We start from the raw sequence: 12,701 nt of genomic DNA on the forward strand, positions 1-12,701 counted from the left end.
TTTTTCAAGCATTTCTTTACTACGCTTTGGAAGATCAACAATCCCCTTGGTTTCCTTAGCTCCCTTTGAAGGTGAAGTGGAAGGAGAAGGAATAATGTAAGTTGTACCTACAACAACATAATTATAACCGTAATCAATATCTGAGTGCTTCATGTGCCCAGTACTCTTTTTACTAAATGATTGATAAGCATTATCACGTGAAATCCTCCAGCCAACTGTGCAATTTATTATTACTATTCTGTTTTATGAACAAGAAAACAGAGGCTTTTGCCCCAGGCCACAGAGCTTCCAAGTAGTGAAGCAGTCTGGCTCCAGGGCCCAGGTCTTAACCACCAAAACATACAGCCTGCCTTGAGCAACTCTAGGACAGAAAGCATTAGTTTAATTACCAATGAATTACCTAGCAACTAGCATGGAGATAAGTGCACATTAAGTGCTTCATCAAGCACTGGATTCCAGGGAAGAAGTGGGAGAATTGGGAGGGCCACTTTTCCTCTCGTAGGTGTTAAGGTAGAGCCAAAAATAACGTACAGAACATACTGAAAAAAGGTGTAAAACACGGTCAGGCGCGGTGCCTCACGCCTGTAATCCCAGCACTCTAGGAGGCGGAGGCAGATGCATCACTTGAGGTCAGGAGTTCGAGACCAGCCTGGCCAACATGGTAAAACCCCATCTCTACTAAAAATGCAAAAATTAGCCGGGCATTGTGACATGCGCCTGTAATCCTAGCTACTTGGGAGGCTGAGGTACAAGAATTGCTTGAACCTGGGAGGCCAAGGTTGCAGTGAGCAGAGATCATGCCACTGCACTTTAGCCTGGGTGACAGAGTGAGACTTGGTCTCAAAAAAAAAAGGGGGGTATAAAACACAAGCTTCAAACATTTGTTCAACCTGAGCACACAACACTCCCAGAGACGCCAAAGATACTGGGAGGATGTCCCAGGCTTACCTGGCCCCGCATGACAGCAATCTGCTTATGGAACTGGCCCCTGTCGAAACCAGGATCTTTCTGCAAAAGAAGACCAGAAGGAGATGGAACCTGTGTGAATGCCTCACAGGAACCCATTTTCTCCCCCAGTTAGAAACTTTCTAATAAGGAAAACCTGCATAAGGCTTCTGCAGCTTTGTGAAGTCAACTACTCCCACAAGAACTCCCTGCTTTACAGATGAGGAAACAGAAAACAAGTCAATATCTTCCTCTACATCTCAAACTCTAGGCTCCAGTGCTCCATATTAAAATGAAAGCCCTGCAGATACATTGCAGCCACATGATGCACAGGAGAGGCACATCAGTGTGATTTCTCACCCCTGCCCATTTCTCTCAAACCCATCCAAACCAGGTCCTGCTGTCCACATGTGGAAATCTTGCCATTCGTTGGCTAACTCAAGTCAGAAAGGTGTTAGCCATTTCCTCTTGGCTTTTGTCAGGACCAATTAAAAAAAACCATTAAAAATTCCTTCTTCCATATGATAATAGGGCTGAGGTTCCCAGGGCTAACCTTGAAGAGTTCGTATAGGTCCTCTTCCAAGTCCTTGACGAAGTTAGGGTCCGATATCTTTGGAAGGATCAGATCTTTTATCTCCTGAGAAAATGGGACTTTCGCCTGGGGCAACCAGGCCCAGTAAAAAGGATCTGAAAAGAGGAAAAGCCAAAGGCAAAGCTGGTGTTGGAAAAGTCCCTGCTCATCTATGTCCCCCACTCGTCAAGGCATTTTCTAAAGGAGAACCCCTCTTCCCTGATATACAACAGAAACAAAAACTTACAAGTGCTCTTAAGTGTAAAGGTTACACAGCTAGTCAGTAGAGGAACCAGGGTTCAAACCCAGGGCTGCCTAATGTCAGAGCTCATTCTCAGACATTACATGACCCTCCCAGATGCAAGGTCTAGAAGCAACTACTTGTCACCGAGATGCTGAGATGGTCCTTCTGAAAAGGAAGACTAATGCTGCAAAAGGGGCTACTGACTCCCTACGTTTATTTCTCCTCCTTTCCAGAAGCTTCTGTTACAACAGGGTAGGAGATGGAACAAGGAAGACAGAACACTGATAGGCAGCTTATATTTAGAGGCACAATTGGAATAAATTATGGAAAGACAGTCCTCAGATAACAGAAAAAAAAAGATATTTCAGGAAATATACACTAAAACAATAAAATAACAAATTAAAACATTAAAAAAGGGCCAGGCGCAGTGGCTCATGCCTGTAATCCCAGCACTCTGGGAGGCCGAGGTGGGTGGATCACAAGGTCAGAAGATTGAGATCATCCTGGCTAACACACTGAAACCCTGGCTCTACTAAAAATACAAAAATTAGCTGGGCATGGTGGTGGGCACCTATAGTCCCAGCTACTCGGGAGGCTGAGGCAGAATGGTGTGAACCCAGGAGGCAGAGGTTGCAGTGAGCCGAGATCATGCCACTGCACTCCAGCCTGGGCGACAGACCAAGACTCTGTCTCAAAAAAATAAATAAATAAAAAATAAATAGCCCTCGGCCAGGTGCAGTGGCTCACACCTGTAATCCCAGCATTTTGGGAGGCTGAGGCAGGCGGATCACCTGAAGTCAGGAGTTCGAGAACAGCCTGGCCAACACGGTGAAACCCCGTCTCCACTAAAAATACAAAATTAGCCGGGCGTGGTGGCGCATGCCTGTAATCCCAGCTACTTGGGAGGTTGAGGCAGGAGAATCGCTTGAACCCGGGAGGTGGAGGTTGCGGTGGGCACAGATCGCACCATTGCACTCCAGCCTGGGCAACAACAGTGAAACTCCATTTCCAAAAAAAAAAAGGTCCTCAGAAAGAACGAGAAGAATGCAAAGAGACAATGAGAAAACTCATCTTTATGCTTCTAATTTCTAATCACCTTTATGCTTGTAATGGTAATCATAGAAGACAAAAATTAGAAAAACAGCTTACATTATGAAATAGTTGCCATATGCCAGCCATTGTGTTAAAGTGCCTGAACTGCATTATTTCATTAATTTTTAGAATAATCCTATGATAGAGACATTATCATCTCCACTGCACAGTGAGAAAATATACCGAGCAAGGGAAGAGCCAGACCACCATTGTCTTGAGACTTACATGCCCTCCAGGAGTCAGGATGCTTCAGAGGGAAGGCCAGCCCATTGTCTATGGCAGCCACCTTGATAACAGGCTCCTTCACCACCACCCAGTCTGTGTCCTGAAAAGCAAGGAAAGACTAATGACTGAAGAAACCCATCTCCCTCAGGCCCTTCCAATTAGTAGCAAAGCAACTCATCCCAACTCCCTCAAGAGAACAATTCTTATTGAACTTATCTTGAGCTACTCTCTGAACTGGCTTCCATGTTGTTATCTGAATTTAGCACATTTTGGTGCCTCTGACCTGGCTCTTGTTCAAAGTTCAAGAGTCCTGTTCTTATCTCAGAAAAGGCACACTTCCCCAAGAGTTGCTATAGACCTTGGTAAGAAGGATAATGACAATAATAAAGATAACTATAAGCCATTCCTCCTAGGGAAAGAAAATGAGAATCCTGAAAGCAGAACAGAAGAAATAAAATCCATATCAGTTGGCCAAGGTCCTTTTGTGTGGACCTTGACTCAGATGTTACTTCACTGGTGACAACTACATTTTCCAGCGAGAAAACAGCCTCGGAAGATAACAGCTGGCTGCTCTTGCACAAGGGAGTCTATTCTCCTGCCTCAATGGTGCATGAAAAGGGAAAGGACAAGAGATGAATGTAAAAAGAGTGGGCATGTCACCTGTGACAGCCCATGTCAGAGACAATCACTGACTATGTGGCTCCATGCTTCAGGTTCATGGGTGCCATCACAGGAACAAGAACTGTGGTTCCAGGATGCCTGAATCTGAATCCCCTGAGATACCTTATTAAATGTGCAGAATCCTGAGTTTTACTCCAGACCTGATGAATCAATTTCTAAGGGAAAGGCCTGAAGAATCTGTGTACTATTTTAAATAACTCTTCAGAAGATTCAGGCACAAAATTTGAGAGCCACTATTACAGAAAGTAAAAAAGTTATAAGGAATAAAAACCCCATTCTGGGCAACATAGCAAGACCTCAACTCTACAAAAAATTAAACAACTTTTGCACCTGTAGTCCCAGCTACTCAGGAGGCTGAGGTGAGAGGACTGCTTTGAGCCCAGAAGTCCAAGGCTGCTGTGAGCTAGGATAGCACCACTGCAGTCCAGCGTGCACAACAGAGCAAGACCCTGTCTCTCTCTTTTTTTTTTTTTTTTAATTTTTGAGACAGAGTCTTGCTCTGTTGTCTGGGCTGGAATGCAATGGTGTGATCTTGGCTCACTGCAACCTCCGCCTCCCGGGTTCAAGCCATTCTCGAGTCTCAGCCTCCCAAGTAGCTAGGAATACAAGCTCTCGCCATCATGCCTGGCTAATTTTTGTATTTTTAGTAGAGACGGGGTTTCACCATGTTGGCCAGGCTGGAACTCCTGACCTCAGGTGATCCTCCCACCTCGGCCTCCCAAAGTGCTGGGATTACAGGCGTGAGTCACCATGCCCAACCGACCCTGTTTCTTAAAAAAAAAAAAAAAAAAAGAAAGAAAGAAAAAAGAAATAAAACCAATCTCACTCTCCCCCAGGCAGCCTTCTGCTAATTTTGTAAAACATGCAGACTGAACAGTGATAGAGAAGTACGGTGGAGGATGAAAGAAATGAGAAAGGAAAGCAAGTTGCAGAAGCAGCTTTTTCTAAACTTATGTTCTGTGGACTTGCGGTCTGTTGTGAGAAAAGTGGCTCATGGCTTAAAAAGGGTAGAAATCAAATTTAAATAGGTTTGTTTAACGTAGTACTTCTCAGACCTTTACTATGCTACTGTGCAATAGGAAGCTCGAAGAAAGGAACAGAGTACATAATATGTTCCAAATTTACTTGACCCTTTCTTCATGCTATTCCTATTAACATGTGTCAGTAGGATGTCTTTGAAACACATATTGAGAAAAACTATACCAAATATTAACCTATTAATTTTAAACATATGCGCCCCCTGATTCTTCTGAACTTATATGAACTACATCTCTGACCATTTTATGTTTCTATATTATGCAAATACTCTTCATTCTCTTTAAGATTTATCTCAGTCTCTTACCCGAGAGCTAGAACTATCCATTGGACAGTCATATTTAATCAGCCAGTTGTCATTGCCTCGATCTGTGAACAGAAATATAAAGTTAGCAGAAAAAGGGGGGATGATTTTCAATTTTTGTAATGGTGGACTAGGTATTCTGGACACTTGGACTAACCCTTCTACTGAGAATGACTACAAATGCTGGGTAAAATATTTTTAGATCTCTTTAAGGTACTGGAGATTTTAACAAGACCACAAAGAATTTAAGAGTGAAGATATGGGAGAGAAAGGAAATCCATGGGAGGAAGTGGAGCCCAGCACTGTGGCTTCTTTTCCCCCACAGCACCTGCCAATTTGGAAAGAGCTGGCTAAGAGCTTGAGAGGTACAACAATTATAAGAGCCTTGTGGAGCTAGAGAGACAAAAACTATAATCCAGTAACTGATCAGGGGTAAAGGACCCTCGTATATCATCTATGCTTTGGGTTAAGACCTGAAGCACTACACCTTAGAAATACACCAAGCTCCCCTCAACACCGAAATTAAAGTGATACTGGATTGCTAGTGCCCTAGATGCTTGCCAAAAGAAATCTTCCTCCAGACAGGATTTACAATGACATCTTAGGCCTTCATACAGCTCTACGATTTCTGATAGGCAGTATTTGACAGTGAAAAACAACCAGGTACACAAAGAAACAAGATGACAGGAATAAAAACAAAGAGAAACAACTGAAAATTAAAACAGATCTGTAGGGGCTCCAAACAATAAAAATATACAGACTTTAAAATGTTCACAACAAAATCCTCAATATGTTTAAAAAGATAAAAGTCAAGATTAAGAATATCAGCAGAGGCTGTACCTGAAATCCCAGCATTTTGGGAGGCTGAGGAGGCAGAGAATCACTTGAGGCCAGGAGTTCAAGACCAGCCTGGGCAAAATAGCGAGATCCCATGTCTAAACAAATTGTAAATAAGATTAGCCAGGTGTGGTGGTACGTGCCTATAGTCCCAGCTACTTGGGAGGCTGAGGCAGGATAGCTTGAGCCAAGAGTTGGAGGCTGCTGCAATGAGCTATGATCATACCACTGCACTCTAGCATAGGCAACAGAGTGAGACCCTGCCTCCAAAAAAAAAAAAAAATCAAACCTGAATTTGATCAAGCCTTTAAACTCAAGCAGTAAAGTTACAGGAAATACAGAGAATGGAGGGTGCCAAATCCACAATGTGGAACTTCTATAGGGCAAATATCCAGTTTCTTCAACAAATAAAAGTCAAGGGGAAAAAAAAGATGTGAAACTTTCCCTAAATTGAAGACATTTAAGAAACATATTAACCTGGCCAGACACAGTGGCTCATGCCTGTAATTTCAGCACTTTGGGAGGCTGAGGTGGGAGGACTGCTTGAGCCCAGGAGTTTAAGACCAGCCTGGGCAACACAGTGAGATCCCATCTCCAAAAAAAACAGAAAAGAAAGCTATTAACCAAATGTAATATGTGGACCTTTATATCATGATTTCAACAAGCCAATTATAAAAATCATTTTTTTATGAGACAACTGGGGTAATCTGAACACTGATGGGACATTACATACTGATTATACTGAAAAAAAAAAAAAAGTCTTTATCTCTTCAAGAACATATGGAGGTATCTATGGATGCTATAAAATGATGTCTCAGATTTGCTTTAAAATAATCCAGCGGTGGCCAGGCGTGGTGGCTCACACCTGTAATCCCAGCACTTTGGGAGGCCGAGGCGGGCAGATCACGAGGTCAGGAGATCGAGACCATCCTGGCTAACACGGTGAAACCCCGTCTCTACTAAAAATACAAAAAATTAGCTGGGCGTGGTGGCAGGCGCCTGCAGTCCCACCTACTCAGGAGGCTGAGGTGGAAGAATGGTGTGAACCTGGGAGGCGGAGCTTGCAGTGAGCCAAGACTGGGCCACTGCACTCCAGCCTGGGCGACAGGGTGAGACTCCATCTCAAAAAAAAAAAAAAAAAAAAAAAAAATTCAGCAGTTCCAGTCAAAGCCTTAGTTGAAAGAAAAAAAAAAATCCAGCAGGGATGGGGGTAGCAGGAAGTGAGACCTTACATAGTAATTGTTGAAGGTGGTTACAAGTACATGGGGTTTATTATACAAGTCTCTCTACTTCTGCGTATTTTGAAATTTTCCTACTAACCAGCTAAAAAATTATTTTAAGTAAACTATGGGTCAGAGAAGAAATGAACAATGGAAATTAGAAAATATAGTCTCCATCTATAAACTGAGGGGATAAAAAAATTTTCAATATATTTTATAATGATTGATTACAGTGAAAAAAAAAAAAAAACACTTGTAAGATACACCTAAACTATGCTTAAGATGAAATTAAAGTCTGAAGTGCATATATTAGAAAAGAAGAAGCCGGGCTCGATGGCTCACACCTGTAATCCCAGCACTTTGGGAGGCCAAGGCGGGCAGATCACGAGGTCAGGAGTTCAAGACCAGCCTGACCAATATGTTGAAACCCTGTCTCTACTAAAAATACAAAAATTAGCTGGGCGTGGTGGCATGCACCTGTAGTCCCAGCTACTCGGGAGGCTGACGCAGGAGAATCACTTGAACCCGGGAGGTGGAGGTTGCAGTGAGCCAAGATCATACCACTGCAATCCAGCCTGGGCGACAGAGCGAGACTCCATCTCAAAAAAAAAAAAAAAGAAAAGAAAAGGAACGGAAAGGAGAAAAGCTAAAAATCAATACTCTAAGAGAGAGGATTCTGGGAAGATGGTGGAGTAGGAAACAACAGAAATCTGTCTCCCCACGTGGACAACAACTGTAGTGGCAAAAATCTGTCTGATGTAATTATTTTGGCGCTCTGGAGTCTGTGGAGGGCCTGCAACTTGCAGGGGAAAGCCTGGACAGTAAATTGTGGTTAATTTCATTCAATTTTGGCTCTTAGCCCCACAAGCAGCTACCCACCCCCCACCCTTCAGCCACATGGCAGCCAGATATGCACAACTTCCAGGAGCAGCTTGCAAATAGCTTGAGGGTGCCAAGGTGGGCAAAAAGGACCCTAACATCATAATGGTGAAAGACTGCAAGGTTTTCCTCTAAAATCAAGAACAATGAAAAGATGCCTGCTTTTACTTCTATTCAACATAGCACTGGAAGTCTTAGAGCACTGAAGCAAGAAAAAAGAAATAAAAAGCACCCAAATTGGAAAAAAAAAAAAAAAAAGAGGGAAAATTATGTCTGTTCATAGATATGATTGTGTGTGTGCATAACCCTAAAATTTCCACACACAAAACAAAAACTACTAGAACTAATAATTCAGCAAAGTAGCAGCATACAAAGTCAATCCACAAAAAAATCCGTTGCAAGCCAGCCGCAGTCATTCACACCTGTAATCCCAGCACTTTGAGAGGCTGAGGTAGGAGGATTGCTTGAGCCCAGGAATTAGAGACCAGTCTGGGCAACGCAGTGAGACCTCGTCTCTACAAAGAATTTAAAAACTAGCCAGGCGTGGTCCTCACACCTGTAGTCCCAGCTACTCGGAGGGCAGAGGTAGAAGATCACTTGAGCCCAGGAGTCCGAGGCTGTAGTGAGCTATGATTGTGCCACTGCACTTCAGCCTGGACAATAGAGCATAACTCTGTCTCTTTAAAAAATAAAACTAAAGGCAACAGATTGAGAGAAAATATTTGCAAATTATATATCTGATATGGGACTAATAGCTAGATATACAGAGAACTTTAAACAAATGTATAGAGAACTCAACAATAATGACCAAAAAGAAAATTCAAAAATAGGCAAAGGACTTAAATAGATAACTCCAAAGAAGATATATGATTGGCCAATCAGCACATAAAAAGATGCTTAACATCACTAATCATTAAGGAAATGCAAATCAAAACTATAAGATAACATCTCACACCCATCAGGATGGTTACTATCAAAACAACAGAAAACATTCAGCAGAATGCAGATTAAATATGAAAAGGAAAAAACAGAAAACAGTAAGTGCTGGCGAGACACTGGAAAGAACCCTCGTGTGCTGTTGGTGGGAATGTAAAATGGCACAGCTGCTGTGGAAAACAGTATGGTGGTTCCTCAAAAAATTAAAAATAGAATTACCATATATGATCCAGTAATTCCACTTCTGGATATATACTCAAAAAAACTGAAAGCAGGGTCTTGAAGAGATATTTGTACACCCATGTTCATAGTAGCATTGCTCGTAATAGCTAAAATGCAGAAGCAACCCAAGTGTTCACTGAAAGATAAATGGATAGACAAAATGTGGTATATACAGAAAATGGATCAGTATTTATCCTTAAAAAGGAAGGAAATTCTGATACATACTACATCATAGATGTACCTTGAGGACGTTATGCTAAGTGAATAAGCGAATCACCAAAAGACAAATACTATACTATTCCACTTATATGAGGTACTTAGAGTAGTCAAAATCATAGAAACAGAAAACAGAATGATGCTTGCCAGGGACGTGGGGAGGGGGAATGAAGAGTTACTGTTTAATGAGTATAGAGCTTCAGTTTTACAAGATGAAAAGAGTTCTAGAGGCCAGGCGTGGTGGCTCATGCCTGTAATCCCAGCACTTTGGGACACCAAGATGGGTGGATCACCTGAGGTCGGTTCAAGACCAGCCTGGCCAACATGGTGAAACCCTATCTCTATAAAAACACAAAAATTAGCCAGGCATGATGGCGGCTGTCTGTAATCCCAGCTAGTTGGAAGGCTGAGGTGGGAAAATCACTTGAACCCAGGAGGCAGGGGTTGCAGTGAGCTGAGATCGCGCCATTGCACTCCAGCCTAGGTGACAGAGCAAGACTCGGTCTCAACAACAACAAAAAAGAGCTCTGGAGATGGATGGTGGTGACAGTTGCACAACAATATGAATGTACTTCATACTACTTTAAAATGGTTAAGATAATAAATTTTATGTTACATGCATTTTACTGTTTAAAATATCAGACAAAATATAGCTCCAATAAGGTGAATTTAAAGACTTTTTTTTTTTTTTTTGGAAACAGAGTCTTGCTCTGTCACCTAGGTTAGAGTGCAGTGGTGCAATTGTGACTCACTGCAACCTCCGCCTCCCAGGTTCAAGCTATTCTCCCACCTCAGCCTCCTGAATAGCTGGGACTACAGGTGCGTGCCACCACACCTGGCTAATTTTTGTATTTTTAGTAGAGATAGGGTTTCACCATGCTGTCCAGGCTGGTCTGGAACTCCTGGCCTCAGATGATCCGTCCACCTTGGCCTCCCAAAGTGCTGGGAGTACAGGCATGAGCCACCACGTCCAGCCTGAATTTAAAGACTTTTGTCCTCAATGCATGTACATTTTACCAGGCTAGTTGAATTTAAATTGCACTGAAAAAAAATTTTTTTTAAATGTCAATGATCTAAACATCTACCTCAAGAAGTTACAGGAAGACAAAACTGTCCTGTTACAGGTCTTGAGGCTACAAGAATGACTAGGGATCAAGGGTAAGAGTACTCTTCACAGTGCTTTGGAAGAGCTAAGTGTCTTCTGTCTGGAACCAGGAAAGAGTGTAAGATAAAATGCAAATACTAACTCCAGGCCTCACCACTTCTGAAAACTACACATGATGTGTCTGGACAAGGCACTCTGACTCCAAAGCCTTGCAAGCCTCCAGGCCTCCCCATGCCTCAACACAGTCTGGCACAGGGCATGGGACCACCTGCAGGTGCTCACCAGTGTTGCGGATGATGTAATCCAGCACCACCAACCGCTCAAACTGGAGCAGTAGTTGCCGGTTAGTGTTCTCAGGAAGAGGTTCTGCTTCAAAACGTCGCAGCCAATAGTCTGCATCTTTGTAGCCTTCAACAAAGAGCTGGAATGAACCAACCTGGAACCAAGAGGAACAAAGGTTTTTCCCTACTGCCCAAATCCAAAGACCTTTGGAGTATATGCCAGATACCCATTAAGGCCCTATGGAGTTTGTATCAGAGAAGGAAAACTTTTCAAGATCTTTACTTCCTCATTTCCTGCAAGTACAGGAGGAAAGAGATGTAACAGTGATCATCCATCCAAATTAAAGAACCTATCCAAATGAACCAGAGGAGTAAAGTGAAAAGTTAGGTCTCAACTTTTCAAACCTTAGCCACTTGACAGAAATGAGGAAGACAGGATCCTCAGGGCAGGTTATTCATGTGCCCATATTTGAGTTGTAGGCACCTTGCTTCACCACTTGGATGACTATGTCACTATAAATCATGACCCTTGATAAGCCAGAGGTGCGTCTATACCTTTGGTGGTAGCCCGATGCGGTTAAACCGCTGTCCAACTTTTGGCACTTTCTCTAGTGCAAGCCGCTTGCCCCTGGACTTCACTCGGTCAATGGCACTATAGTTGAAGGTCTCACTGGCCAGGTATACTACCTACAGTGAAAGAGAAGAGATACTAAGGTTAGAGTCAAGTTTAAGGAACCAGAACACTATGGCAGAGAATAAATACCTTGATGTTCACAAGTAATATTCCTCTTCCAGGGCACAGAAAGAATACATTTCTCAGCCTTCCCAGCAACTAGGAGAGGGAAGATAACTAGTTGGGGCCAATGAAATAATGACAAAATTATGTATGTACAACACTTCCACTGTTGGCAACTAAAATCTCCCACAATCCTTAATTCACATTCCCCAGTCTGTGCAGCTAGGAAAGAAGGGCTGGGAAATAGCAGAGCCACACCATGGAAGAACCTCGGATACCTTGTAACTACAGGAGTGATGTGGTATCTAGGAGAGCTGCCTATCTGGCATGAGTCTGAGATGTAATCAAGAAATACACTCCTGGCCAGGCGTGGTGGCTCACACCTGTAAACCCAGCACTCTGGGAGGCCGAGGTGGGCAGATCACTTGAGGTCAGGAGTTCGAGACCAGCCTGGCCAACATGGTTAAACCCCGTCTCTACTAAAAATACGAAAAAAAAAATTAGCCAGGCATGGTGGTGCACGTCTGTAATCCTAGATACTTCAGAGGCTGAGGTGGGAGGATGGCTTGAACCTCGGAAGCAAAGGTTGCAGTGAGCCAAGATCACACCACTGCACATTCTATCCTGGGTGACAGAGGGAGACTGTCCGAAAAAAAAAAAGAAAAAAAGAAATACAATCCAATTGTATTAAACCACTGAGATTTAAGGGTTGTTACAGCAGCTAGTATGAAGTACAAGGATTAACACTGTCATCTCCTGGGTTAGATTAGGCCAAATGCCCATTTTCTTTCCAGAGACAAACAATTTACTCTGTACCCCTTTATTTCCTTTTGAATTTTTTTTTTTTTCTTTTTTGAGACAGAGTCTTACTCTGTTGCCCAGGCTGGAGTGCAGTGGCGCAGACTCGGCTCACTGCAACCTCCAAGTCCCGCATTCAAGCGATTCTCATGCCTCAGCCTCCCAAGTAGCTAGGATTACAGGTGTGTGCCACCACTCCTGGCTAATTTTTGTATTTTTAGTAGAGAGAGGGTTTCACCACGTTGGCCAAGCTGGTCTTGAACTCCTGACCTCAGGTGATCCTCCCCCCTCAGCCTCCCAAAGTGCTGGGATTACAGGCATGAGCCACTGTTCCCCAGGCCCTTTTGAAATTTTTAATTTGTGAAATTATGCAT

General features: G+C 43.1%; 1 protein-coding gene across 1 annotated transcript in view; it reads right to left on the bottom strand.

Moving 5' to 3' along the window:
- PI4K2A (phosphatidylinositol 4-kinase type 2 alpha) overlaps nt 1–12,701 on the bottom strand; it is a 34,915-nt gene that overhangs the window by 7,552 nt on the left and 14,662 nt on the right. The window contains exons 3-8 of the mRNA XM_004093140.3: nt 11,349–11,480; nt 10,795–10,948; nt 5,101–5,162; nt 3,078–3,177; nt 1,499–1,632; nt 949–1,008 (exon numbers count right to left, since the gene is read on the bottom strand). Of these exons, the coding sequence (XP_004093188.1) occupies nt 949–1,008; nt 1,499–1,632; nt 3,078–3,177; nt 5,101–5,162; nt 10,795–10,948; nt 11,349–11,480 (642 nt within the window). The remainder of the gene's footprint in view (nt 1–948; nt 1,009–1,498; nt 1,633–3,077; nt 3,178–5,100; nt 5,163–10,794; nt 10,949–11,348; nt 11,481–12,701) is intronic.

Source organism: Nomascus leucogenys, chromosome 3 (assembly GCF_006542625.1).
Source record: "Nomascus leucogenys isolate Asia chromosome 3, Asia_NLE_v1, whole genome shotgun sequence".
Taxonomy (NCBI): domain Eukaryota; kingdom Metazoa; phylum Chordata; class Mammalia; order Primates; family Hylobatidae; genus Nomascus; species Nomascus leucogenys.